The sequence below is a fragment of the Colletotrichum destructivum genome, chromosome 4, assembly GCF_034447905.1.
Source record: "Colletotrichum destructivum chromosome 4, complete sequence".
Classification (NCBI taxonomy): domain Eukaryota; kingdom Fungi; phylum Ascomycota; class Sordariomycetes; order Glomerellales; family Glomerellaceae; genus Colletotrichum; species Colletotrichum destructivum.
In genome coordinates, this window is record NC_085899.1 from 3,797,836 (window position 1) to 3,825,189 (window position 27,354).

Genomic DNA, 27,354 nt, shown 5'->3' on the forward strand with positions numbered 1-27,354 from the left:
CTTAACCCCCCCCCCACCCCTCCCAGCCTGCGCACACCAGGTTACTAATGGTGAACCCCCAAATGCAAGCCGGTAATGGATGCCTGGGATTCGATAGGTTGGAGAACCCGATTGAGGCTGGCTGGCGCCCGTTGAGTAGACGGCCCGATATGCGTGTCCCGCATCAACACCTCGCTAGCGCTCACCATCTCGCCAGTTAACTCGGCGCCTTGTCTCACCAGGGGTTGCAGTGAGTAGAGCATCATGCATTGCGTAGCGAGCGGGGTTCACTGTAGTAATGCCTGAGTGAAGATTATTGTAGGTTTTTCTGTTGGGCAGAGTTTTGAAGAGAAGGTCGAGAATTGCCAGCTTCAAGCATCACAGGACCGGGACTCTCTCGGTACCAAAAGGCACATCCGGCGGACGAGCGAATGCCGCCCCCTCTTTTGGTGGAGGGGAACTTCTTGCATGTGATACAGCATTCCGAACCTTTCAAGCGCTGCGTCATGTGTTGGAATCGGTGGCCCTACCTTAGCCGTAGACGGGTGGCGGCACAAAGGATTGCCAGCGCGTTTCTATGCCAGATCTGAGGCGTAGGCAATTCCGTGTTTTCCGGCAGCTCCAACTTTACTACAGCAGAGGAAAGTGGGTGGGCGTTAGACACGTTCTGTTCGTTCCATGCTAGAATAATAATTAGTGAAAAAGACATGTTATAGAATGCATACCAAAACCGTGTTTCTACACCACATATCTTGCTAGGCGTGGGTATCAAATCTCACTTTTACTAGAATAATAAACAGCTTGTTAAATCTATAGAAGATGATGCTGCAGCTAAATCCAGCAACTCGATACACCTTAGCACGACTAGCAGACTGTATTATAGTAACAAGCAAGTACGGTTAATACACACCAGGACTCGAACTTGTCAAGGAATAACTTAACTTCTTTAGGTAAGTGAACTGTAAGGTAAGGTGCAAAGTAGGTAACCACCAGGTTTCCTTCCTAACCACCCCGAGACCCAAAACCTCACGCTCTCGACACAACCACTATGGTGCTTTGACATGTAAACCAAAAATAATCACGGAAAGCTACAGAGAAAGAAACGAATTAGCCACGAGGGTGAGCCAAGAGAGTGGGCCCCTTGTCCATGAACCGCTCAACGTAATCAGCCCCCCTAATCATCACGTGAGTTACACCACGGTTCCTTCCTCGTAGAGGAGTCACCCAAATTGTTATAGTTCATGTACATCTCCTGTCCTGTATCCGCCAGGTGTCCTGCAGGCACTGATCCTGTGATACCTAACAGTTTGCAACAGGCGGGGTACAGAAAAGAAAGTGTCTGACAAAAAAGACATGGGTATTGATAGCACCGCGCTTTTGTCTTGCGGAAGAAATACGAAGCAGGGGTTGAGAACATTTTGACACATTTCAACAGGTGACAGGTAATATATGTATTCACGCACACCTGTCTAACTGGGATCTTCACAGGTCATGTATCCTCTAGCAGCGGACGGAGCTGAACTTGTCGTTCCAGTTGCCAGGAATCGTGTTCTGCCTTCCTCTGGTCGTCCAGGCGCCACCTCCGCAGCTTCCGTTCCTGTTGTAATGCGTATTCGTTAGAGCCAGTGACTAAGATTTAGGACATGCAAAAAAGTAAAAGAGAAAGGGTAAGGAAAAAAGGAACATGAACGTACTCATAGAAGACGCACTCAGCAGCGCCTGTGTCGACCGAACTAACTTGGTCGTTCCAGCCACCTGGGAAGTTTGCTACAATACGTTAGCCCGTTGAAGCAGAATACAAGCACTGAACCAAAACCTACTACACCCATTGACGTCAATCGTCACGCAGTCTCCCTTAGTCTGGTGTTTACAGATGTCAACGTTGACAGCGCTGGCGAGGCCTAGCAGCGCGACAGCCATAACGGCAAGTGACTTCATGTTTGCGAGGAGGAAAGCAAGACACAAGTCTGGATTGATTAAAGACGGGATGTAAAAGAGGTATGAATGGGGAGGCTATATGAAGACGAAGAGACTGAATGCTGTTTTTGGCATATGGAAGGGGGGAAACCACGGGGATTTTATACTTGCTTTGTTGCTATAAGAGACACTGATCCTATGTCTAGGCCATTAGGTCTCTTGCTCCAGACTGTCGTCAAGCGTAATAGTTCGTTCATTGCAGACGCAGCCAAGACGTTGTGAAGATAGAATCCGCCATCAGGCTGAATCCGTCTCGTCCTCCGTGGTTGTTTGCCACTAACTCTGGTGAAGCCGGCATAGGCCGCGCTTGTCACCTTCCTAAGGTTGACCTAGTAGAAGCAGCATTAGATGCCACTCAAAGACCGTCAGAGCTGACCCTAGCTTCAAGCAGAGGCATTTCTACCTCGACGTTGCAGCACTAAAGCAAACCATCGGCTAACCTCTAAACGCAATGTAACACTACCATTCTAGATTGGTTCGTCGGTAAAAGGCAGGCAACCAAGCAAGTGTTCCGATAGGATAGGCTCACGTACTTGCTAACCCTAGCTAGCTCTATACCCCGCAAAGTTGACAAGTATATTGTTCTAACAACAGAGTGCCAACGAATGTAGAGGTGCTAAACTTGTCGCATTCTGTCTGCCCGGATATCATGCAAGTATCCACCAACCCTTGACCTGGGGGGTATGCAGCAAGCCTAGCGGCAATAAGAACAGCAACACGAGATAGACACGAAGTTCTCCTTGGGCATCGCGGTTCATATAGCTATCCTATCAGGTGAACGCAGGACTAATGGAACCCACTCCAGGCGGCTAAGGGAAAGCAAGACAGCTGATGAGTAGTGTTGTCTATTCTCCCCAGAAGACTGCAGAATCTCCTGTAACATACCTGTTATGAAATTTCTTCTTTGCAAGGGTGTAACAGTATCCGCAATGCAAATGCCGCATTGCACTCGGCCAAGGGACCACCCGTCGCCACTCGATGACATTCATAGCATAAGAGAAGAGAGGCAAGGCTCCACACCACCATGCGTTTGAATCAACCATGGTTGGACTTTCTGATGTCCACAACATTAGCATCACCCTAACATGTACGTGCGCTGTGCTCCAAACTGTTGTAGTCACATCATGTTCACGCGCTTTTGTCTGCCCGATTCGGGAGGCTGTTTGGCGGGGAACTCTCGGGCTGGGGGGCGATTTAAGGGACAGGATCGTCAGAGGTAGGGTCTGGGCGGTGATTGGACAGGAATGAACCCCAGGGCTCACCGGGGGATCAGTGTTGAAGGGATGAGGGAATTATAATTGAAGAGAGACAGAAAGGGGGGTGGAGGGCACAAGAGAGAGGTGGTTAGTCCTACAACCCTATTCCTTATTCCATCAACAGCAGGCTCTTCACTGTCGCCAAGCAGCCAGCCAAGCAAGCTAGCAGGGCCTATCTCTGAGGGCCTCTAGAGTGCCACTTGTATGCATTACAACCTCAAATTCAACAGGTGAACTGTACGTCTTTTAAATGTTGTATGTGTAACTTAGAAGAACCTGCTAACTATTAGCCTTTGCAGTGCCACAGGGGATACTTCCTGCTGCCATTATGAAATAACCCACTATTATGTGGCCAGATCTATCTAGTTAATGCCAAGGTACGTACGTTGCTAAGGCAGTTCCTCGTAAGGTTGCACACTATCTGTCCACCTGTCACGTGCATGACTGTGGCCACCATTTTTGAAAGCTCTGGCCGGTGCATTTGGTGCTTGTGACGACGACATAACCAGCTTACCATGCTGTCAGCGACCGCTTGCAAGCCCATGCCTGGAGTTTTTTGCCAACAGCCAACAGGTTAGAGACACAAGGAGGGGAGAGAGTACAGAGGATAGCCACAGGAAGTATTCCATTTGTATCATTGCCATCAGTCCACCCAGGCATTTTCAGATCACCCCAGGCTCTGTTAGATAATTACGGTTATACTAGTGTTCGAGCCTAATTTATAAGACCTTCACTTATGTTATGATACCTCTATTTACCTAGGTGCATGTACTCTCAAACCCTTTCCTTCTTGTATGATTAGTCCTAGGGAGGAAAGGTTACTTGAAGATACATTTTCTATATTTCATGCTTACAAGACAATTTGAGATCTAAAGGGGATAGAGAAAATGATAAATGATACCTCTTTACAAGCCGTCCTTCTATGTCCTGTAGTTCCAGCTATGTGACGTATCTTACGAGGAAATATCGTGTACCTTGTAGCTAGGTACCCGAGTCTAAGTTGGCTTTACTTTGTTGGACTGGACTCTCATGAGCAGGCCAGCGGATCTCTGTCCTTGGGTTTACAAGATAGTTCTGAGTTGAGATGTTACATGAAGAGGAGATTCTGGACATAGAGAAACAAGCTACTGAAATGCCACCTTCTCTGCTGGGTCCAAAGAGTAACTGGTAAGTAAGAATTGGATACATGTGGAATCCGGTTCGCCAACACTATCTCACAGGTTGTATAGAATATGAGTCAGAGTACCCACTTCCTGGCCCCTCCAGAATGAGGGTATTCTCACCAACACCAGCGTGTTCAATCGATTATTGATTACCTCTAGATGCTATCACAATACAATTTCTCAGCTTCACTAGAGTTATCAGAGTTGTTGGGTTCATCTGCGTCATTTTCTTTCTCGTCAGCCCCAGTTTGCGCCTGCTGGATGGAATCCCGTGAGGCTAAAGCCAAAGAAACAACAGCGGTCTGTCGGTGTTTAATCCAAACGGGGAGGGTCAGCATCAAGTATTGCCATTTTATTTTGATGAATTTTGCGTCGATTTACATTTAGCTCCAAGAACCTGTTTTCTCTGTTGGCGCGGGGCCATGCGTAGCGTCAAGGACCAGATCCATCCGGTAGTTGTCGAAACGAGGGAGAAAGGGCGAGTTCGAGAGAGACGAGGAGGGATCGACCAACCTTATCAAATGCAAAATCATTGAAAAGACGGCAAGAAACAAGTGTTCCAGCTCCTATCCAAAGAGCATATAATAGCGGCAGTGTTTGTTTTAGGAAAATATGTCGGTGATTGTTGTCTTCAAGTCCTTCACATGAGTCGCGGAAATCCTCCAGGCTTCCTCGCCTGCCCAGAGATTAGGAGTACAAGCACGCCGGCCAGCTAAAAAGCCCTAACTACACCTTGGCATGATAACAATTTGAAACCAGGTTTCCTTTCAAGTGCAGCAAGAGTTCTGGTGACCTCCTCCTCCCGCCCCAGGTGCAGACCACCTGGGACTCAACAAGACACATAGGTCATGTAGGATGACTCGGCAAAGACCTGGTAAACCACCGTTACCCACAATTACCAGCAAGCAGACTGTATACAAGTCTCTGGCTACAAAGTATTGCTGAGATATTGCTTATCTGGACCCAAAAGGCAACCAAGAGTTAGATTTACTAGTTGTCTCATGTTCGTGAAGAAACCCAGAGACTCGAAGGATATCGCCTTGCACCTCCACTTTTCTGCCGGGATCTCTGTGTGCTGCCATCAGTCTACCAATCTCACTTGATACTTCTACATACCACAGGGCGCTTCAAAATGTCCAAGAATGAGAATCTTGGACTAATCATATGACTTCTTCAGCAAATCAACACAGAAAGCGCTCCAAGGAGTTGGCGTGTCTATTACCAAGCACCAGTCTCGATAACAGCACCAAAACCATGACATAACAGGCTGATTGGAACACGAACAGATAAAGATAGGCACCCGCCGGTTGGCTCATGCAGCCAAGAATTCCTGTGAGACCCCACAACGCCCGGGGATGCCCTGGCTGACGAGGGACGGTGGCGCAGCAGCTCTCCCTTGTCCCTTTTACAGTGAGGATTGACGAATAACGCAACGTCGCTGCGTCACAGGGGGCTGGCGGCACAGCCAAACAGCTTCCCGAACGGCTCCAGCTTGTTTGGTCACTGGTGTAGAACCCCCGGCCTCCCTCCCTCTCTCCCTCCCCGTACGCGTCTCTAAGTTACCCCCTCGTTCCGCCCGCGTACGACGACCATTAGGCAACAGCTAAACGGTACAGCTAAACCCGGCTTGTCCGTCATGGTGCCTGTAGCTAGCTATGAAGGTAGGTAGGTAGCTTAGCTATGTCGAGCTATCTGGCCTGAGGCTTGAGACTCCCCCCCGCCGCTCAGCTTACTCTTGGCTGCCGCCAGCCTTCCTACAACCTCATATCAAGGGACCCATCGTCAATCTCTCTCCACCCCAAACCATCTTGTCTCCTCTAGACTTCAAGACTCGAACACACAAAGAGTGAAGAAGGTCACGATGTCCCATCCACCCATGCCTCGTCACGACATCTGGAGCCCGGACGCGTTCCGGAACCCGGCGTTCGTGCCCCCATCGGCCGCGGCAAGCCTCCCCCGCCGCACGCATCCTCACATCAGCGCACCTCCTCCTCCTCCGCCTCCCTCCCGTCTTACACCTCTTAAGTCGGAGCCCGGCAACGGCGGCGGCGGCGGTGATGGCGTCACCAAGGAGTTCTTTAAGCACAGCAGCGCGAAGCGCGTCAACACGGACGCCGTCATCACAAAGGCCCTCAAGGAACAGTACCCGCACCTCGAGCTCGTCGTGGTGCCCGAGATGCTCGGCTACGGCAACGACTGCAACCTCCTCGGCTTCGCCCAGGCCGGCAACGCCACCTTCGAGCCCATCGAGGACGTGGGCGGCGCGCTGCCCTCGTCGCTCGAGTGGCTCGTCTACCTGCCGCCCGCCCGCCGCCTGGACGGCGACCGCGGCGGCCTCGCCAACGCGCCCATCTACGGCAAATACCTGTACAAGTGGCAGGGCCACGAGTTCATCGTCTACCTCGTCGACGGCCGCGACGGCACCGGCGCGTACCCGCCCATCAAGAACTACTACGTCCTGGCCGCCGACTCGTACTACGCCGACCAGCTCGTGCTCGCCGCCGGCAAGTGGAGCAGCGACCTGCACGAGGAGGTCTGGGTCTACGACGAGGGCTACTGGCAGAAGAGCCGCGAGCTGTTCGAGAGCATCCGCAACGCCTCCTGGGACAGCGTCATCCTCGACGAAGACATGAAGCAGGCCCTCGTCGAGGACCACCTGTCCTTCTTCAACTCGCGCGACACGTACCAGAACCTGCGCGTGCCGTGGAAGCGCGGCCTCATCTACTACGGCCCGCCGGGCAACGGCAAGACCATCTCCATCAAGGCCACCATGAACATGCTGTACGGCCGCGGCATCCCGACCCTGTACGTGCGGACCCTGGTGTCGTACATGGGGCCCGAGTACTCCATCAAGCAGATCTTTGGCAAGGCCCGCGAGTACGCCCCCTGCTATCTCGTGCTGGAGGACCTTGACACCATCATCTCGGAGGGCGTCCGGAGTTACTTCCTCAACGAGATGGACGGCCTCAAGTCCAACGACGGCATCTTCATCATCGGCAGCACGAACCACCTTGACCGCCTCGACCCGGGCATTGCTGTGAGTTCCATCCCTCCCGTCCTCCGTACCCCATGCCCCCCCTCCCCTGATGGCCATGAACCAGGAAAACGGTGTTTGGGGACAGACAGGCAACTAATCACATCACCAGAAACGCCCGTCGCGCTTCGACCGCAAGTACCTCTTCCCGGACCCCAACCTCGAGCAGCGCGTCGCCTACTGCCACTTCTGGCAGAAGAAGCTGCGGTCCAACAAGGACATCGAGTTCCCCGACAAGCTATGCGACGCCGTGGCCGGCATCACGGACAAGTTCAGCTTCGCCTACATCCAGGAGGCCTTCGTCGCCGCCCTGCTCGCTATCGCGCGCCAGTCGGACGGCAGCAGCAGCGGCAAGAAGCGCGAGAGCGCCCGGCCGGCGCTGACGGAGCAGCTCGACGACGACTGGCTCGGCGTCGTGGACGCGTCCGGGGACGAGGACTTGAAGAAGCTGGTGCTGTGGGTCGAGATCAAGAAGCAGATCGAGATCCTGCGCGAGGGCATGGAGCAGGAGACGGCCACGTCGGCGTGATGCTGATGTGTGTTTTGAAGTGGTCTAGGCTCGGGCGATGATGGTCATCCATAAGTCTTGATAACGGCACCACCATCTGAACTGAACTGTATGATAGTATGGTAATGGATAATGAAAACGAATGATCAAACGATTCGGAACCGCGGATGTCTTAAGAAGGGCATGGTGTCACAAACCAGATGAGAGGGCCGATACACCCGCAGGGCCAAATGACAAGGCGCCCCCGTGGCTGATCAGCCGCCTGGAGGAAGAAAAACTCGATGCGCAGCGAGACCGAGAGGACCAGAAGTTCAGAGGCCGGGTCGAACTGAAACTTTAGCCGCTGGAGCAGGCCGTGAAATCCGTCAAGCGGGCGAAACGCCAGCGTCATATCGGCTACGTCGGATGCGAGGAGGGAGAGGTAGATGAGAAAGTTGAGGACGAGTTGCGAGCGTGCATCTGGACGATTTGGTCTGTCAGCCTGCGCCGTCCGGAAACCAAGAAATAGCGAAGACTCACGACGGCCCCAGAAGCCCCTCGGGTCCTGGGCCGTGATGCTGCTCACAACGCCCGAGAAACCCTCAACTCGTCCACGGTGTCGCAGAGGCTGGACGACAGGCCGGCCTTTGGGGTCTTGGTGGCGGGGCTCAGTAGTGCTTTTTGCGTTGGTTACTAGAAGAATTCCATGGAGAAACCGGGTCTGACAGACACTCGCTCTTGTTGTAAGACTCCAGGGCGTTGACTGGCGGTCATAACGAAAGGTTCTGGGGCAGCAGCATCTGCCAGACACGAAGCTTCCCTCGTCAGATGATTAGACGCTGGTAACGCTTCGTTTGCCCGGTAAGTGACGGCGGAAGAAGCAGACGAGGAACTTGACTGGTCCTGGATGCGTGAACTATAATGTACGGATAATGAGTCTGACGACAACTTATCAGCTACAGTCGGTCAACGAACGAAGAGTTGGCTGATCTTGACCATCTGGAGAAAACAACCTGTAGTTTTCCGGCAGTAGACTAATCGTCGCTTCGTTGTCCGGCTCCCACTTAGTTAAACTCGCGAAGCTTAGAAACAAATAACTGCTTTGGTAATGTGGCACTTCTTCAGCCTTATTGTTGCATGTACATTGACATTGATGACCTGACTGGGTTGAAACGGAGTTGAAATTTGAGGTATTTATTCGCTAATGAGAAGGCGGGACGAGTTGGAACCCTTTTGTCTTCCCAAGATTCCGACAGATGTACCACTAACAAAGAGATCTCCCGCCCTTTGCTATCTCTGTATAAACCGTAACTGTAAAACTTCTGTGAGAAGTCTGACCACGTTTACGAATTTGGTGAGAGCGAGCCGGGGAAAAGGCAGAAACTAGGATGGGAGAGATTTTAGCTTACACTAAGCTGTCCATGAATTTATTGGTTTTAAATGTTCGACTCTCACTTGGTATGAGGACACTCCGAACGAGGCGAGACGGACACTTAGCAGACGCAGTTACCAGGGATGCACGGAACAATTTCACGTCCACACTGCTAAGTCAGCTCACTTCTTTCAAGGGAAAATTCATCCATACCTTGATGGCACAGTCTTGGGCCTCGCCAATCGTGCATAAAGTGCTCTGAGGAGCGGCCATAGCGGCCGAGACAACAGCGAAGACGACAAAAAAGTTGAGCCGCATGATGGTTTTTTTTTATAAGAATTTAGAAAGACGATTGTAGTTGAGTATGCCAAGTAGAGGTAGGATGTCTTTGTCTGTCTATTTAACTTAAAAATCAAGAAAAGGTAGATCTGCTTTAGCTGAACAACAGAAATTCATCTCCAGAAGACTGGCTTTATACGTAGGGATCAGTCCCTCTGCTTGTATGGAGACTTGTTGAATAGCTTCGTCTCCTTCTTTATTTACATGAAACCTTGATGTATAGTAATCAACATGATTCGAGTTTAACTTTAGTGTTTGAGACTAACGAAGCTCCTCTGTGACATCGCCCGTTTCGTAGCCTACACGAGTATTCTTCACCAGCTTTCTAACCCCAACATCATGAGTATGTGATCTTTAGATAGGGCTTGAATCAAGCTACACAATTTTACAAAGACCTTCACGCAGCCTACTGCTTATAAGAAAACCCGTAGCAGTCTCTGCGCCGATGGCCAGAGCACCCATACAAACGGGATCGATAGGCAATATCTCTAGTAAGAGCTCTTCGTATGCCTGTACCCGCCAACTTGACAAAACTGGTAATCTAATTTTAATTGCCATGCTGAAAGATTACTGAACAGATCCTACTCAAACGCTCCTTTCGCTACTCTTTGTTAGTGGAACTGATACGGAGCGCCGGAAGACAGGGGTAAGGCACCGAGCCCATGACTCGAAAACTTCATAACCAAGGCTGGTCCAGGAGCGTGAGGACGTTGTGGTTATGCTTAATGTGTATGTAGATGTTGGGTTTAGATGACAGAAGTTTGTGAGGAAAAGCATCAGAGAACCGAGAAATGGAATGACTGACGCCCTTTTCGACGACCCCCGTACTTCTCTTTCCACGCTGATGTCGCCGTCAAGAACGCTGGGTCTCACTAGGACCGTTGCGCGTCATTGTTGTGACCCTCAACGACAGGCTGTTTAGAGGTACCTCGCTGCCACCCTGGCATCGCCAAGAACACTGGAAACTGGGCTTGTGCGCCCATGGACAACTTCGGCCTTGACAAGGGGGTTGCCGAAGTATCTGTTGCTTTAATGGTCCGAAGTAGCTCTACGTATGTGAGAGACTGACTCCGGCGCATAACCAGGCAGCGTCTTTGACTCGCTGGACCGGCTTGTGCAAGGCTGAAAAGACTACTGCCTGGTCGTGAGCTGCTGCTGTTGGAACAGGCCAACGTCCTCAACGGTTGCCACAGGCTGAGCCCGCGCGGCAGCCCGACCTCCCAGACATACGGGCGCAAAAGATGGGACCGGCGAGATTCGCATGGACCGGAGCCCCGCCGAACCGGCCCGTTCGGCGGCGTTTAGCCTAGCCCGAATGCGGCTGCTCCGTCTGTAACGGCAAACCGCGGCCAAATGCCTGTATGGTCTTCGACCTTCCATTCATAATACGTCAGAAGCACTGAGCCAACATGCTACCTCACTCTGCCAAAAGGCATCGCAACACACGTACAACCCACCAGACTGACAGTTTCATCAACGCAGTGTGTTTAGTGGTAGGGCAGAAAAGATGTTATTACGCATAGACAAAGGGGCCCCTTCTTCTTACTTGAGTCGCTCGTAAGAATCGGTCCAAGGCGTGGATATATAGCTTCGGGATGGGCGAAAAACTCCTTCCTGTTTCCTGCATCTCTATTTCATAGAAAGGCGCTTCTGGAATACCTCTTCTCTGCCCCTAAGGACGCTGAGGGCCCGGAGGCCGGGCTGGATGTGATTTGCGTGTGATAGTACAGGAGCGGCGGAGCCGAGGAGTGTCACTAAAGAGTTTGATTGTGAGTTCTGAGCGTGTTACACGCTCGGGTATACCAAACTGTTTTGTTCCGAGGACGGACTGAATGTTTGAATAGGGGATGTTTTTGATTCATCCAGTCACAATCATGAACACAACGCATAGAACGGGTTTGCAGAACGGGTTATTCTTCGGTAGTCTGAGAAGACGGCATCTATGGAAGCAAAACCATTAATCAAGCCTTGTGCCACCGAATTCCCTTCCAGCTGAATGTTTTTTATCTTTCCATCTCTCATTGTTCTCCTGTTGTTCGAGCCCCCGCCCTTGATAGATGCCCATCGTCGGTACGACTGTCTATCTGTCGGCCAGAGGCCTAGGTGTTGTAGAAGCACTCGACGGATCTCTTCAGAACGCCCTGTAAGAATTCAACGTTAGCCTGGACCTCATCACACCAAATCTTGTAAGACAAAGACTTACCTCGCCCGGTGTGACGCTACGGACGTCGCAGTACGGGTTGCCCGGGTTCTGCTCGTCCTTGATGTTGATCATGGCCCACTTCAAGACTCTACCGCGCCTCTTGGACTCGAGCTCGATCTGCTGCGGCGCCGTCACGAACCTGACCTCGAGCCGGCCGCCGTCCTGGTCCTCGACCATGATCTTGCTCGGCAGGTCGACGGGGCTGCCGCCGCCGCCGTCGTCGCGCTGGCTGACAAGGATCGTCTCCCTGACACCGCCCTCGGCGGCATCGGAGATTTCGTACACGGTGATGACGGCCGTGTGGTTCGTCTTCTTGTCGACGCCGAAAGACATGTCCTGGCTGATGCGGACGACGCGCTTGGAGGGCCCGTAGCTCGGGGTCGGGAGCGGCTTCGTCGCCTCGCTGGCTGGGACGCGGGATATGATGGGCCCGCCGGACACGTAACTGGGCTTGTTCGTGGCACCGGACGGCGTGGGGTCGACCCAATTCGTGACTGTGACTTCGGCGGTGGCGGTGACCCAGGCCGTGGCCTTTGCCTTGGACGATGAGTAAGAGGAACTGATGGCGGGGGGAGCATTCGTGTTAGTCGAGGCGCCGCTAGTTCGAGTACTGTTGCTGGGGAATGCCGCAGGAGGAACAAAAGATGTCGAAGACGAGTTCCTGGTGGCTGCAGAGGTAGGAGACAACTGGTTAGTACCACGGCCGGACGCAGAACTAGAGGCCGAACCCGAACCGCCAGACGCTGCGAGAGAAGACTGAGCTGCCGGAGCAGCGGGCATCGGGCACGATCCGCCACCCCCGCCCTTGTCGTTACGGGCCGTCACGGTGCCCGGGAGACACCACGACTCCTCAAAGATGAGGAACTTCTCGTACCACACGCGGATCGTCGGCTTGCGGATCTCGGTGCCGTCCGCCAGCGTCTCGACGACGTGGGCCGGGTGGTACTGCCAGTGCAGCAGGCCGTAAGGGGGCATGTACATGTCCATCGGGTTCAGCGGCCGCCGCTCCTCGACGTAGGCGGGCCAGTAGGAGGGCCCTTTAACGTAGATGTTCTTGTGGATCTTGTCGCGCGGGAAGCCGAGGTCGCCGGCGATGAAGTCGGCCCAGCGGTCCACGAGCGCCGCGTGTCGGGGGTCGAAGTCGCCGTAGTTGGGCGGGATCTGCGAGCTGCCCGAGAAGGCCATGGACGAGGGCACGTGGAGGATGACGGCGAGCGTGTCCTCCTGCCTATTGGCGAAGATGTCCGTCGAGTCCTCGAGCTGGTCGATGCCGACGTACCCGCCGACGCGGTCGCCCGAGCCGCGCTTGAGGAACCGCAGGATGCCCTCCTCGAATTCCTCGGCCCAGTCAAGGGCCGTCGGATTGTGGGTGCCCTTGTGGAAGTTGGGGATCTCCCAGACGTGGCTCGTGTAGATGCCCCTCTTGGTGACGATGACGATGCCGCTGCAGCCCCAGAAGGGCCCCGTCGCGCCGGCGAGCCCCTGGTCCTTGAACTCGTCGGCGTGCATGGTCGAGTAGCCCATCTCGAGGCGCTCGCCGTCCAGCGTGAGCCGGGGCGCCGTGAGGCCGTCGCAGTAGTGGTAGACGTACCTCCACATGCGATCCCACCAGTTCTGCGGGCCCTGCGGCCACGTCTCGGGGCGTGTAAGTCCCTGGGGGCCGTTGAGGAGCTCCGGATCCGGGTGGGGGTTCCAAGGGATAAAGCCGTGTTGACGGGCAACGATCCCCTTGGCTCCCGTCTTCTCCTTGCCGCAGTCAAGACAGGGGGACTCTCGGTCTCCGCAGAAGTGCTCGACGGGGGTCGGAGTGGATGAGTGCGTGGTGAAGGTTGTCGTCGTAGTCGTGTCGAGCGTCCTGCTGCAGACGACTGTTGGTTTACAGGTGGCCGTGTTGCAGGAGGTGGTGAACTTGGTCGACGAGCCGGTCTTCGTGACGGGATTGACGAAGCAGTGCTGATCACAGTGAGGCAAGATGGTAGTGGATGCGGTGCAAGAAACCTCAGATGAGGAAGACGTCGGCGTCTCCGAGGGTTCGGGATCGTCCTCGGGATTCTCAGGGTCGGTACGGTCATCGGGTCTCACCTTGCGCGGCTTGCCCCTAGGCTTCCTCGGTGGAGGCTGTTATTGTATTGTATTGTCAGCTTAGTTTACTTTCTGAGGCACGATACGAGCTATCAACTTGGACTGACCTTTGCCCACGGGAAGCCGAGGGGTCCCGGACCATCGATGCCGCCGCAGGAGAGGAACGGAATGAGGCACTTGGGTGCACATAGCAGCTGGCCACCGCCGCAGAACCAAACAGGGAAGATGGTGGGCCAGGCGCTGCCGTCACGGGTTGTCGTCTTGGTGACCTCGGTCGAAGTCCAGGTGACGGTAGTCTTTGGGTCGATGCCTGGAGGAGGGTCGATGGTGGCAGTCATGAAGACCGTGGCGTAGTCTTGGTCCTCGGACGACGTGGACTCGAGACTGCCCGTCTCGCTGCTTCCGGGGTCAGCAGTTCCCGAGGGCGAAGCAGACTTGCCCGTGGATGAGGCAGCGCCGGTTAACGATATGCCGCTGTCTTTCGTGCTGCCTGGGGAGGCCTTGGTCGACTTTTCATTGCCACTGCTGTTGTCGTCATGGCCTTTCTTGGTTGACGTTTTGCTGCTATCGTCATTCCCTGTGGCCTCTGTCGTCTTGCTTCTGTTGCTGTCAGAACTCTCAGACGCCTTGGTTGAATGCTGCTGGGTGCTGCCGCCGCTGGGAACAGAATGGGGCATGGATGAGGTCGGTACATCGCGATCAGTGCCCGATGGAGATGTCTGGGGCAAGCCGGTGCTGCTCCTAACGTCCTCTCCGGAACTGGGTGGCAGAGACGGGTCATTGCCTGTGGCCTTGGTGCTACCAGAGGGGGACGAGTCGACTGGCTGGGCACCAGCGCTCGGGGTCGTTTCTTGACCAGGGGATGTGCTGATACGGGAGGTCTGGTCTGTACCACCTTCGGACAAAGATATCTGCAGGGTGAAAGTGCTGGACCCGGCATTTCTACTGGACTGGCCCCCCTGCGTAGAGGCAGTGATAGGCGAAGAGAGCGAAGCATTGAAAGAAGTATTCTCTGATTCAACCGGCTGCTTGCTCTGAATTGGCTTCGAGAACAAGCTGGATACCGAATGCGAGACAGGGTGATTTGCAGTTGCAGTAATTGCACTGGAGAGGGCAGGCGACTGACCGGGCTTGCTAGTGGGAACGCCCCCATTCGAAGAGGGAATCAGGACTCCAGTATTGACGGCAGTTGTGGTCCCATTCGAGACCATCGTCGAGTTTCTAGAGCTGACCTTGGTGCTGTTCCAGTTGATAAGACTGGAAGAGACGCTAGGGTTGACGATGGTTGTTTTCCAAGGCCGCGTGAGACTCCTTCCAGGACCTCTGGTAGCATTGGCGTTGGGTGAAATAGATGAAGCGGGAGTCTGGAGATTGGTCGAAGAAGGCAGGTCGGAAGCACCACATGGGAGAGTGACGAGGATGTAGGTGGTCACGATGCTTTTGACAACTCGGCCTCGTCTACTCTCGGAGGCTGACATGGAGAGGGTAGTTCCGTCTGTAGTGGCAAGAGATGTCAACTCTCCAGAGGAGCCATCTCGATTCTTGTGGTCTGGGATATAGTCAAAATATTAGATGAATGCTGATGTTGGAAAGAATGATTCATGGTATTTCTCACCATTGCCTCGACTCTGGCAGGTATTGACCAAAAGGGCGAGGATGGTCAGATGAAAAAGACTGCGACACAGTGACTTCCAAGAAGAACCGTGCGTACCCATTGCGGTTTTTGTGCTGTTTTCCGGTGTGATCAGGTCCTTGGTTGTGAGAAACTGACGAGGTTAGTTGACTTTGAGCAAAACAAGAACGCGATGCTGCAGGTAGGAAGCTTTCAGAAGGCTCAGTGGTGAACTGAAGAGAATAAATCTCCAGAGACTTGAGTAGCAAAAGAAGAAGAGGAGGCCAAGACAAATTTAGGAGAGGATATTTTCGACCTACCTAGATTTTTCGGTAAAGAAGAAATAAAGAACTGTGAATACACTCAACCAGCTTAAGCGATAGGGGTACAGTCAAGCGATTCCTTTGTTTCCTTATCCCTTTGCTTGTGTGTGAGTGACTTGGGACGAGAATCACGTGAGATGAGAAGTTGAAGTTGACAAGAGGAAGGAAAGGGTCTGAAAGGAAAGTGGAAGATGATCATGGCTGGGATGGAAACACTGACAAAATCCAGAGACTGGATATTCTTGCATGCATGGAGAGCATTTGCCTAGTATAGGTGGCCTGCCTACACATCAGCAAACTTGCTCTCATCATGCAAGTCAACCAGAGCTTACAGGTAGAATACATTAGGTATATGTTCTGCCATTTCTTCAACTAATATTCAAGTCTCCAAGCCTCCAAACCTCTGTCATAACCAAGGCAACAACACAATTACGCTCTCACTACATTACACAGTACCAGATAAGAAAACACTCATTAGCATTTACACCTTGTATTCTACCTAAAACAACTCAAAAAATTGTAGTGCAATACTTCGTGGCATCTCAAGCAGCAGGCAGAGGCTTCGTTGCCCCACTTAGAACAGACTTTCTAATCAAAGTGAATACATTTCACAATATCCATCCACAAAACTCCATCTTACGTCAATCTCATTCCACTCCTCTTCATATTCTCAGCCCTTCATATCGTCATGCTCATCAGGAACAGCATCCAACGCTTTCAGTCCTATGACACCTGCAAGTCCCTTAACAGTGTTAATAACCATTCTTTACAGTTATGAGTCCTACAGCCGCCAATGCAAAAGCCACCGACGAACTGCCGTCGTACGACCGACACTTGGTCGAGTCCGTTCCACTTGTCCCAGAACCCTTGGACCCTCTTGGTTTCTGGACAGGTTCCATCACAAATCAGCACGTACAACCAGTAAACAACGTCAAGCAGGCCTCCCCTTTTCCCAGTACCAATGGAAGACTTGGAGCACCAACTAAGCTCAGGGGTCCATACTACACACTCCAACCGCCGCCGATCTTGTCTGCGTCATCTGTATCCGGATCAATCACCCCCCGATTCCATCCCCCTCAGCTCTGGTCCAGTACAGACAAGCCCTACCATCTCAGCCTCCGAAGCCTCACGGCCTTCGAGAGCGACAACTCGTGAGGACATGTTGGGCTGAACGGCTGAAGTTATCACGGCGGGCAATGGCCGAGGATGGGCGAGGTGAGACTTTCAAAGACCGCACCGGTCGATGTTGGTTGAATGCTTTAAAGTGAAGAACCACGGGTGTCATCCCACGCTGACAACCACCAGAGGCACACAGTACCACTACGCGACGGGGGATCCCTCAATTCGCTCGGCTCGCGCCAAGTACCCAAGACGGGTCCAGATATATTTATCCAAGGTTATGCTGTATTTTAAAAAGTGTATGTATGCATATCCGCGCTCTTGCCATCCCCCCCAAAGCGCCTCTGCGTGGCCAGATACCGTTGTGCTCGTAGACCGTTGTGCTTGTAGCTCAGGATGCCGCCGTGCCCCGACGGCTCTGTGTCTTCCCCGACGCCGGCCCCTATTCTCTTTTTTGTTGTTTTATTTTTTGCGCTGGCTGTTCCCCCCAGAAATGAAGATGAATAAAGGTAGGTAGGTATTGAGACCGTGTGGTCCAAGGGCGAGGTGGGCGTCTAACCGCGGCCGCCGTTGTAGTCGGCGCCGCCGGCCTTGCGTAATCGCTTAACGATGTCGTCCTCGTCCAGGTCGCCCTTGTCGCTCGCGTTGACGGTGATGCTATGGTGGGGCAGGACCCTCTTGACCTCGCCGCTCTCGATGCTGACGCGGGCCTTGCGCATGATCTTTGTGTTCTCGCCGATCCAGATGACGAAGGCGAACTTGACGCGGGTGCTCTCGGCGTCGTTGGCGTACTCGACGCGCACGTAGGCGTACTGGACCTGGGAGTCGTCGAGCTCCGAGGCCAGCTCGGACAGGCCGCCGGTGCCCGTCTTGGTGAGGCTCAGCTTGTTGCCGACGGCGCTGGCGTACGAGATGAGGAGCCAGTTGGTGTCATCCTTGTCGGAGCGGACGGCGTCGTAGGCGGCGGCGATCTCGGGCGCGTCGAGGCCGGACATTGTGTGGCTTGTTTGTGTGTAGTAGTGAGCGGAGGCGGACGGTCGGCGGTTCGGGACGGGACGAGGATCGAGAGGGGTCTCTTTTTTGTGGAGAATCGGATCGGCGGACGGGATGTGACGGAGAGTTGACAAAGAGAAGAACGGAAGAGGACGGAGGTAGGTCGGATAGAGAGAGAGAGAGAGAGGGAGCCTCTTGTTTCTGGAGGCGGCGTGTGGCTGGAGGCGAGAGACGGGAGCAAGGGGAACGGAGGGAGATTGATCGTTGGACTCTCGGTGAGCGGTTCGAGGCGGTTCGAGGCGGTCGAGGGGAGAGAGTGAGTGAGAGGGAGAGAGGGGGGGGACGAGAGAGAGAGAGAAGGGCGAAAGAAGGGCGAAAGAAGGGCGAGTGGACTCGGCGATGGTGGAAGGTGGATGTAGATGTGGATGTAGATGTGGATGTCAAAAAAGGCGAGACGACGGTGAGAAAGGCCAAGGTTGCATTTCGCTCGACTCGACTCGACTGGACTGGACAGCGACAGCGACAGCGACAGCGCCGGCGTCCGCCGTGCCGTCTGTCCCTCCCGCCGCCATTTTAGGCCAATTTACCCCCACCATCGCTTCGCAACGAATCAAGCCGGAGGGGGCGGGGCAGAGGAGGGTCTTGGGGGGTCTTGGGGGGTCTGTCGGGTTAGAGGTGTCTGAAGCACGGGCCAAGTTAAGATACTCCGAGGTATAACCAAATGTGAGACACTGATGCTGACTCATCTATGACTCTCACCGACATCCCGATCAGTAGATTGCTCAAGGTGTATCGAACTGAGTCTCGGTGAGCCTCGGTAAGCGTCGCATCTTTTCCGTCCCGTCACCAACACCCTGACTCAGTCTTTCACGCCACCCACCAAGAAGTCTGTCTTGTCATACAGAATTCTCCAAATACTTACCCAGCCATAGGAAAAGTCTTTTGTCCACCGCTTCTACTAAAGATGAGAGCCAACAATGAAATTAGACCTGCATCTCCAAATCATCCGACAACGCTGACTAACAACAGCAGCGCTTCTTTTCTTAGACCTCTCACGCCAACCGTCTTGGACCCGTAAAGCTCCCCTGTACGGAACACACATGTATCACTACGTAGTGTACAGCACATCGTGCAATTATGCAACGATGCAACGAAACACAACACCCCTTATGACAACGTTCAACAAGCAACATCATGGCGATGGCCGCCCAGCGTTGCATCCATCAGCAACCCAGTGGATAGTCTCACCGGAAGCCTCAAGCGCAACCAATTCAAGCGCCACTCTGCAGCGAGCAAAACCCGTCATGCCCCCCTCCCCCGGTCCGATCGGAGGCATTGGTGCGTCTCAACCTCCGCCGCTCGGTCCTCGACGCACACCGCACACCGTGACCCCCCGTGGGGGAATCCCGGTTCAAAGTCAACTGCTTCTGCGAGTCTGCGACACTTTGTTGCCCTCCGCATGACATCAAATACGCCCCGAATCCCTCCCCTCCTTTCCCTCCTCTCCCCCCCCCCCCCCCCCCCCGTTCCCCGTCCCCCGTCCCCCGTCCCGCATCCAGTCTCTCACAGCCTTACACAAACAACTTGTCGTAATCAAGGAGGACCTTTGACGACCGGTTGTTTGATGTTTCCATCTCCACATATTATTGTCGGATCATTCGGGGGTCACTGCTATATCAATCCGTCACTGTCGCCCCCGTCTTGCACCCGTCATCTCTCATCCGAACATCAAAAGTGAACCTGAGAACTTGAGAGCCTGAACATCTGAGAATCTGAAATCCTCACCGTCCCATCCATAGCCCGGCATGTCCAACGAACTGGCCAGCCAGGCCGGCTGGGAGTCTAACCCGCTATCCTTCCTCTACCGCCAGGCCGTCATCACCCCAGCCGAGATCCCTGACGAGTTCGACCTCTCCGAATGCACCCTCATCATGACCGGCGCCAGCAGCGGCCTCGGTCTCGAGGCCAGCCGCCAGTTCCTTGAGCGCTCCCTCGGCCACCTCATCATGGGCGTCCGAAACACCGCCAAAGGGGAGGCCCTCGCTGAGGGCCTGCGCCGCGAGTTCCCCATGGCCCGCATCCAGGTCTGGCACCTCGAGATGGAGTCCTACGAGAGCGTCCGCGCCTTCGCCGCCCGCTGCCGCAAGGACCTCGCCCGCATCGACATCGTCATCCTCAACGCCGCCATCATCGCCCAGTCCTTCATCCGCGCCCGCGAGGGCCGCGAGCTGATGCTGCAGGTCAACTATCTCTCCACCGCCCTGCTCGCCCTGCTGCTGCTGCCCGCCATGAAGGAGAAGCGGCCGCCGGGCGAGCCGGCCCGTCTCGTCCTCGTCAGCTCCGACTTCACCTACTGGCACGAGCCCGAGGAGGACATGGTCACGGGCTCGCTGTTCAAGCCCGCCGACAGCGAGAAGCTGTGGGAGTCGGGGAAGAACTACCAGCAGTCCAAGTTTCTCGGCCAGCTCTTCGTCGCCAAGCTCGCGACCTTTATCAACCCCAACGAGATCATCGTCAACCTGTCCAACTCGGGCCTGACGGGCGGCACCAACATCGTCAAACCCGCGAGCCAGAGCTTCTTCATGGGCCTGGTGAAGAAGACGCTCGGCCGTAGCATCGAGGTCGGCGCGAGGAGCTACCTCGACGCCGCCATCGTCAAGGGCAAGGAGAGTCACGGGAGCTTCACCTCGGACGGTGTCATCAAGCCGTGAGTTTTTTTTTTTTTTTTCGCGTGACCCGTGGAAGAATTGGACCGAAAAATTGCTAACGATGCGGCAGGTGGCCGGCGGTCATGTACACCACCGAGGGGACCGGGCTCAAGGACAGGTTATGGGCCGAAACCAAGAAGGAGCCCGGCTTTGCTGAGGCGTTTGCTGAAATCGAGAAGGGTCTGTAGAATTGGCCGATTGAAGAGCTGTAGAGGGCGAGGTTCCACGAGATGAGGACAATGACGTCAAGGTAGACAGACGGCTGGAGAACTGAGATGAGACTATGATTATGCGTGCCGGTGTTTGGCGGGGTTTTTGATGGCATTATACCAGTTTTCAAAATGGGAGAGAACACAAAGAGTCATTTATCTAGTTTACGTGTAAAATACAGGTGCTTAATCAGCCACTAAGGAAGCCACAAGCCACAGATGAGCAACTATTTGAAGCTCGGCGGGCACGAGTCTCTGTCATCCCTTGGCCACCATCACCAAACAATCAAGCATCAACAACCGATCAACCACGACCATGGGAGTCATGAACGAGCCTCTATGGAGAGGCTCTTCGTCAAACATATATCAGTTTGAGCCGGGAAAGGTTCTGAAAGTACCAAGGGAGGTCCCTAGCACCAACGACGGTTACGAAATTCTCAATCGCGACAGGGCAAAAGGGTTCGACGTGGAAAGAGGAATCTATGAAGCACTTGGGGAGAACGAGCTCATCCTTCCGTTGGTCCTCTGCCTGTAGAGTGTCTGGCCTTCACTGACAAACAGATGACAGGTATTACGGATGTCACGAACTTGAGGGCTACCGAGGTCTGTTATTCGCCCAGGCCGACAGTAATCTACAGGAACACCTCGAGGAAGGGCTTGTAAATACCACCATGCCTGAACGAAAACGTTGGTGTCGTCAAGTTGCAGATGCTATAGCATACATTCACGATCGTGGTGTCATACACTCGGACCTGCGACCTGAGAATTTCCTGATTCACGGGCAGGACATCTGGCTTAGCGACTTCAATGGGTCGGTGTGCGACGAGCGTGGCTTGGATGGTGGACAGCTGCCTGATGCTGGATTCTGGAACTTGGAGTGGGAGACGACGCGAGCGACGGACATGTTTGCCCTCGGCTCGGTGCTCTACGCCATCGTGACTGGATGGTGGCCGTTTTGCAAGCCTGGCGTTATAGACAGGCTGAGCAGGAAAGACGCCAGCAGTTATGATGAGCAAGTTACGCAAAGGTTTGAGAAAGGAAAATTTCCGGACGTTTCTTCTCTCTGGGGAGGGCACATCATCATGGGCTGTTGGACTGGCAAATACGATACTGCTTCCGACGTCAAACGGGATGTAGAATCAGCCATACAACAACAATGAGTGTGGATTGGGATTGGGCTCTTGTGAGTAATAACTGTAGTCTGTGGGGTGAGCGAGCATACATCTTAACATTTAGCGGCAATGTACTCGGCTGCACAAATTTCCTTCGTGAGAACCTGCATGAGCTTATCGTTTAATAAGCAACGACCACCATTGTCATGATACGAAGCACGCCTTTTTACCTCATAATCAGAAGTCCCTGCAAGCATGCCTGCCACATCTCCCTTCGTGACGGCTTGAACCCTCCGTATTGTCAGGGAGATGGCGAACCAGTGCGAGATGCAAGTCAAGTGCTTGATGTCTGCGCATCAGGATGCGTTCCTTGTTGGAGCAGGAAAAGGCGCAGTGTGAAGCGGGACAGAGTCAGTTAACCTCTCAAACTGCGGATCAGGGCCAGACTACGACGTCTGGATTTGGAGAAGTAGTTGAAGAAGTGTCCGGCCAAGGAGCAGCAACAGGGTGGTCAGGGTTCTGGCCCCGGATCCTGCTCGGGATTGGGCTCGATCCTGGCCAGTGATTCTGGGTGCAAGAGCATGAACTACAAGTCTCGCCTTCGCGGATTCAGTAACCCTGCAAAGAAAAACTACATCTTCACGCCGTGACGTTGGTACTGCCTCCCACGCGAAAAGCCGGGACGACAACCGGATGGTATTATGTGGCATAACCCTAACCCTATTCCTAACCCAAATGCTAGAGCCCCGGTCACAGGGACAGACTTGCAAGCCATTTTTGTCTTCGTAATAAAAAAACAAAAGAACTTCGATGGACAACTAGCTTCGAAGAAGACAAGAGCTTCTCCGTTGTTGCGTGATAAGACGGTATCGTAGTGTATTCTGAAAATTTACCAATTCGTGCAAGGATGTGGTAGATTGACTTCCAGCAAAAGGCTGTGTCAGCATTGCGTTGAACATGGGTCTTGACAATGCCTTTACACCCAACCGACTGTTAGCTACATTCGGGATCATAACTCATAGCGCATCTCCGCGCCATCGGCTGCTCTGAGCCCGCTATAATTTCCTTCGGACCATCTCGGGTCCCTTCCGGCACAAGGACGGGCCGTTTAGTGAAGTGAATTCTTGACTCAGATCCCCTCTCCAGCATGTTCTACCTCACATAGTGTTCGTTCAACAACACACAGAACATAGTCATGGAGCCCAAGAACCGTCACAGAGATCACCCAGAAACAGATTCGTACGCCGCGTCCGGTTATGGCAACCGCATGGGTTGGGGCTCAAGACCAGCCCTCCTCCTCGTCGACATCTGTAAAGCCTACTGGACACCTGGGTCGCCCCTCGACCTCTCAGCAAACCCGTCCGCAGCTGCGGTCCCGAACAGCGCAGCCAGACTGCTACGGGCAGCCCGGGAAGGCGGAGTCCCGGTTATCTGGACGGCGGTTGAGTACACCGACGCCAACATGGCCGATGCCGGGCTTTTCTGGCTCAAGGCCAAGACACTGGCTGTGTGGCAGGTCGGCAGCACACTGCACACGCAGGGTCTGGCGGACTGGGTTGGCGCGGACTTGACGCCGAGGGACGGCGAGCCGGTGGTCAAGAAGAAGTACGCCAGCGGGTTCTTCGGGACGACGCTCGCGACGGAGCTGCGGTGCAGGAACGTCGACACGGTTGTCATCTGCGGCGTCAGCACGAGTGGGTGCGTGAGAGCGACGGCTCTGGATGCCATGCAGCACGGCTTCCGGCCGATGGTAGGCTTGCTCTTTTCCCGCGAGTGTTGACTGGTATGTTGAGAGTTTCTAATAAAAAAGTATTGCAGGTTGTGGGCGACGCTTGTGGCGACCGTAGCGAGGAGATCCAGAGGGCCAATCTCTTCGATCTGGACTCCAAGTATGCTGACGTTGTGGCCGAAGAGGATGCGTTGGCACATCTAAGACTAGGCTGGACAGAGACATAATGTTTGTTGTATCATGAATTCTCTATTTCTATCAACTACATTGTTAAGTCAAGACAAGTTATGGGTGATTTCAATCATCTACAGACTTGAGATCCCGCTTCATCCTCCACTTGGGTCCAACCTTCATCTCAATGTACATCAGCGGCAAAAGCAGAGCGCAGACCCCGCCCAGCAGGACATAAGTCCAGCTTATGCGCAGCGCAGAGGTCATTCTATCGATCAGGCCTACCAATAACGCGGCGAGGAGGCATCTCACAAGGTTGGTCTACAAATTTTGAGTCAATACCAGCAACAACTCTGAGCATGTTGAAAAGTGCCACTCACACATGCCGTCGCCGAGGAACTTCTCGTCTGCAGGATGTCGATCATCAAGGTCATCGTAGTATTGAGGATGGAGATGGAGGTGTAACCCACTGCGGCTCGGTCAGCACATGCCATGGATGCCATCGTCTTCGCGAAAGGGGCACTCACAAACCACCTGTATCACCAAAGGAACAGCGATGTGCACGCCGTTTTCAACGCAGAAGCCCCACGCTATCACAGCGCCGGAGAAGAGCACCAGGAGTATCGGCATGGTCCTCATGCGGGCATACTCCTTGGGGAACGGGCAAGCGCCATCGGATGCCTCGACGCGCTTCTTGATGCGGGCGTAGTCCCAGTCGAGAATCTTGCCGGTCAGGGTGCTGCCGACGATCATGCCGAAGCCGGTGGGCAGGTAGCACAGGCCCAGCGCCGTCTCGGACAGCCACGGGTACACCCGCGCGAAGGAAGAGGCGATGGTCGTCACGACGGTGTTGTTGACGGCGTAGACGATGCCGGTGAAGGTCAGGGTGATGGCGACGTCCGGGTACACAAGGATGACGAAGGGATTGATGGAAGGCCGGACGCCGGCTTTCGAGCGAGCTGCCGGCTTGTTCTTCCTCCGGGAGCGGCCGACGACAGGGAGGAGAGGGACGTAGACGCCGCCGAGGGAGACGCTGCCGTTGCCGACGAGGTTGCGGAGCGTCTCTGGGAGGAAGCTTGCAGGATGGAAAGTCAGACAACCATAATAAAGATTTACATAGCAGCACTGGCATGGGTGCTGGGGGTGGGATGTCTTCCGTCACTTACAGGAGGATGAACAAGAGGCAGCAAACGGCCATGATGATGAGGAACCAGAAAATGGACCGCCAGCCGAGTTGATCTGACAAGGCACCGCCGATAGCAGGCGCTATGCAAGGCGATATCTTTCCAGTGTCAGTCCCGCAGTCCCAGATAAGGCCTTAGGTCACAGTTCACCCAGGGCGAGACTTACCATTGGGCCGAGGTTGAACATGCCAAAGAATCCACCCCTTTCCTCAGGTGTCGAGATATCACCAATGACACCAGCACCTGCTCGTCGTTAGTCATGTCACTATCATTTTTAGAAAACTCCTGCTGATGGCTTACCCAAGGCGATGGTGCTGGCGCAGCCTGCGGCTTGCAGGCAACGGAGGACGATCAGGAGCCAGAATGCGTTCGTGGGGATGACGGCGATGCCCACGCATGCCCCTATCAGCACAGTCAAACAGACGAGGAAGACTGGCCTCCGCCCGTAGCGGTCGGATATAGGACCCCAGAGCATCGGTGCTGTGATTTGAGAGAGACGTCAGCGGCGTTATCACGTACGTTACAGGCACTAGCCAGTGGTGGCTCTCTGCCGCTCATCGACCCCGTCACTCAGTTCAAACTCACATATGCCCTGCATCGCCAAGAACGCCGTCACTGTCAGGTTAAGGTCCTCGACCGATTGACCAAAGGCCTCGGAGAGCTTCGGGATAGCGGGGAGATAGATGTTGGCTGGTAGGGGGCTGCGTCGTTATCGTTAGTCACGGGTTCGAGGGTTCTGGATGCGGCGAAGGGGGAAATTTAGAAAGGAGAGTCGGCACATGCCTGTAAAACCCCGCAACGGCGACCATGCCCACAATGAACCACTTCTCCTTGCGCGTGAAGATGCTGTAGACCTCGGCCGGGGCAGCTTCCCCGAGCGGGAGAGTGAGGGGCTCCGGACCGGGATCGGGACTCGGGGCGGGCGCGGAAACGGAAGCGGCACCGGCGCCCGGACCGGCATTCCGGCATTCGGTTTTAGGTTCAGCCATTGTGGGACAAGAGGGCAGTGACCGGTATAACGTGGGGCAAACCGTTGTCCAGTTTTCCACTTGTTCTCAATCACGGTGGGAGGGAGAAAGACGTTAAGAAGTAGGAAGAGTTGCCTCGCGACGGCACCATCGAGTGAAAGAAAGGGCCTGGCTTCGTCGGTCTACGAAAAAATTGCCCGAGGATAATTGGGCCCCTACGCAGGCCCAGAAGTCGGCCAAAATGGATCGGTGCCGTATCGGAAAAGGCCTGGATGTGATTTGGGGGGAGGGAGGCGGGTCTCCGGCAACGGAAACCCGAGGGGCCACCCCCCCGTCCCGTTTCTTTGCTTGGGCAACAGGGCACGCGAGGCCATCGCATCGCGTCGCATGAAAGCTTGGTTGGGAGGGGCATGACATGGAGAGACTAGAGTCTGGGCCGTCGGGAGGTGGACCGACGTGTGGATCAGCTCGTGGAGTTGATGAGGATGTGCCCGTGGCATATCCGGCGTGTCGGCCGAGATTGATAGCCTGGTGAAGGGATTGTTTGTTGTACGTCATAGATTGGATGCCTTGGCTCGGAAATAAGACAGTTGGGAATAAGGAATTGTTATAGTCGCATCTAGCTGCAAACAGGTGGTCATAGGGAATCGTGAGGGTATCGGATCTCAATACAAGTTTCAATCGTACTAGGCCGTCAACGCAACATATAGTGGCCGTGGTCTAAATGTCCATGAATGTGGCTATTGGTAATGAACCACTATCAGCAATCAGTCAGCATCTTTCCATAGCCTTATGTCAAGCCCACGGTGGTAGTGGATGGCGGCTTACGCGGGATGCTTCATCGTGAAGACAATGTGTGAGTGAAAGCGCTGCCGGATATGCGGTCTTTCACTTGGTAACATTTGATAGTCTGCTTTCATTTAAATAGGACGATTTCTACTAACTGGCGGCATCGTTGTCTGAAACCAACTGACCTAAAGTCCTGGAGAGCGTGGGAGGAAGACGTCACAAACGCATCCAGCCTCAGCTTGTTACACATGCACTATCCAGCGTATTTGTTATTCCCGGGGGCAACACAGTGGATTTTGCGACGACAACAACACTAAAATAAGACGCCCATTACATTACTGTGCCGTCAATCTTGCAAACTCTGCTTCATCTCGAATGTTGATAGCCTAGCCCGGCCACTCATGCTCTTGCTGGACAACCCAGCGACGACACGGACAACGGAAAATCGCCTTGCCTGACATGACGCCGAGCCTTGCGCAGTCCTATTGGAAACTGACCGGGTTCTAGTTTCAGGCAGCCGTCTTGTTGTCAGCATGCCTCAAAAA

At 54.1% G+C, this 27,354-nt stretch overlaps 9 protein-coding genes across 9 annotated transcripts; 5 read left to right on the forward strand and 4 right to left on the reverse strand.

Annotated features, from left to right (window-relative positions):
* Positions 1-1,479: 1,479 nt before the first annotated feature.
* On the reverse strand, positions 1,480-1,917 carry CDEST_07083 (Putative gamma-crystallin; the record flags this gene model as incomplete). Its single annotated transcript, XM_062923242.1, has 3 exons — positions 1,480-1,576; positions 1,674-1,746; positions 1,800-1,917. The coding sequence occupies 3 exons, from the start codon at positions 1,915-1,917 to the stop codon at positions 1,480-1,482; spliced, it is 288 nt and encodes a 95-aa protein (XP_062779293.1).
* A 4,022-nt stretch (positions 1,918-5,939) lies between these two features.
* On the forward strand, positions 5,940-8,074 carry CDEST_07084 (Putative ATPase, AAA-type, core, P-loop containing nucleoside triphosphate hydrolase). The gene is made up of 2 exons (XM_062923243.1): positions 5,940-7,412; positions 7,522-8,074. The coding sequence occupies exons 1-2, from the start codon at positions 6,237-6,239 to the stop codon at positions 7,936-7,938; spliced, it is 1,593 nt and encodes a 530-aa protein (XP_062779294.1). The 5' UTR covers positions 5,940-6,236; the 3' UTR covers positions 7,939-8,074.
* Positions 8,075-11,706: 3,632 nt separating this feature from the next.
* Positions 11,707-15,607, reverse strand: CDEST_07085 (uncharacterized protein; the record flags this gene model as incomplete). The annotated part of the gene is made up of 4 exons (XM_062923244.1): positions 11,707-11,748; positions 11,811-13,928; positions 14,000-15,441; positions 15,604-15,607. 4 exons carry the CDS (start codon positions 15,605-15,607, stop codon positions 11,707-11,709), a joined length of 3,606 nt encoding a protein of 1,201 aa, XP_062779295.1.
* Positions 15,608-16,601: 994 nt separating this feature from the next.
* CDEST_07086 (uncharacterized protein) lies at positions 16,602-17,434 on the forward strand (the record flags this gene model as incomplete). Its single annotated transcript, XM_062923245.1, has 1 exon — positions 16,602-17,434. One exon carries the CDS (start codon positions 16,602-16,604, stop codon positions 16,980-16,982), a length of 381 nt encoding a protein of 126 aa, XP_062779296.1. The 3' UTR covers positions 16,983-17,434.
* A 1-nt stretch (position 17,435) lies between these two features.
* CDEST_07087 (Putative actin-depolymerizing factor domain, ADF-H/Gelsolin-like domain superfamily) lies at positions 17,436-18,408 on the reverse strand. The gene has a single exon (XM_062923246.1). It carries the CDS (start codon positions 17,939-17,941, stop codon positions 17,501-17,503), a length of 441 nt encoding a protein of 146 aa, XP_062779297.1. The 5' UTR covers positions 17,942-18,408; the 3' UTR covers positions 17,436-17,500.
* A 412-nt stretch (positions 18,409-18,820) lies between these two features.
* On the forward strand, positions 18,821-21,048 carry CDEST_07088 (Putative short-chain dehydrogenase/reductase SDR, NAD(P)-binding domain superfamily). Its single transcript, XM_062923247.1, has 2 exons — positions 18,821-20,646; positions 20,718-21,048. The coding sequence occupies exons 1-2, from the start codon at positions 19,745-19,747 to the stop codon at positions 20,833-20,835; spliced, it is 1,020 nt and encodes a 339-aa protein (XP_062779298.1). The 5' UTR covers positions 18,821-19,744; the 3' UTR covers positions 20,836-21,048.
* A 124-nt stretch (positions 21,049-21,172) lies between these two features.
* Positions 21,173-22,016, forward strand: CDEST_07089 (Putative tyrosine-protein kinase, active; the record flags this gene model as incomplete). The annotated part of the gene is made up of 2 exons (XM_062923248.1): positions 21,173-21,372; positions 21,425-22,016. 2 exons carry the CDS (start codon positions 21,173-21,175, stop codon positions 22,014-22,016), a joined length of 792 nt encoding a protein of 263 aa, XP_062779299.1.
* A 1,111-nt stretch (positions 22,017-23,127) lies between these two features.
* CDEST_07090 (Putative isochorismatase) lies at positions 23,128-23,924 on the forward strand (the record flags this gene model as incomplete). Its single annotated transcript, XM_062923249.1, has 2 exons — positions 23,128-23,718; positions 23,787-23,924. The coding sequence occupies exons 1-2, from the start codon at positions 23,164-23,166 to the stop codon at positions 23,922-23,924; spliced, it is 693 nt and encodes a 230-aa protein (XP_062779300.1). The 5' UTR covers positions 23,128-23,163.
* A 5-nt stretch (positions 23,925-23,929) lies between these two features.
* On the reverse strand, positions 23,930-26,135 carry CDEST_07091 (Putative major facilitator superfamily, MFS transporter superfamily). The gene is made up of 8 exons (XM_062923250.1): positions 25,836-26,135; positions 25,638-25,753; positions 25,353-25,532; positions 25,219-25,295; positions 25,035-25,150; positions 24,396-24,943; positions 24,249-24,337; positions 23,930-24,189 (listed from the first exon to the last, which is right to left on the reverse strand). Exons 1-8 carry the CDS (start codon positions 26,039-26,041, stop codon positions 23,995-23,997), a joined length of 1,527 nt encoding a protein of 508 aa, XP_062779301.1. The 5' UTR covers positions 26,042-26,135; the 3' UTR covers positions 23,930-23,994.
* Between the last annotated feature and the right edge of the window lie 1,219 nt (positions 26,136-27,354).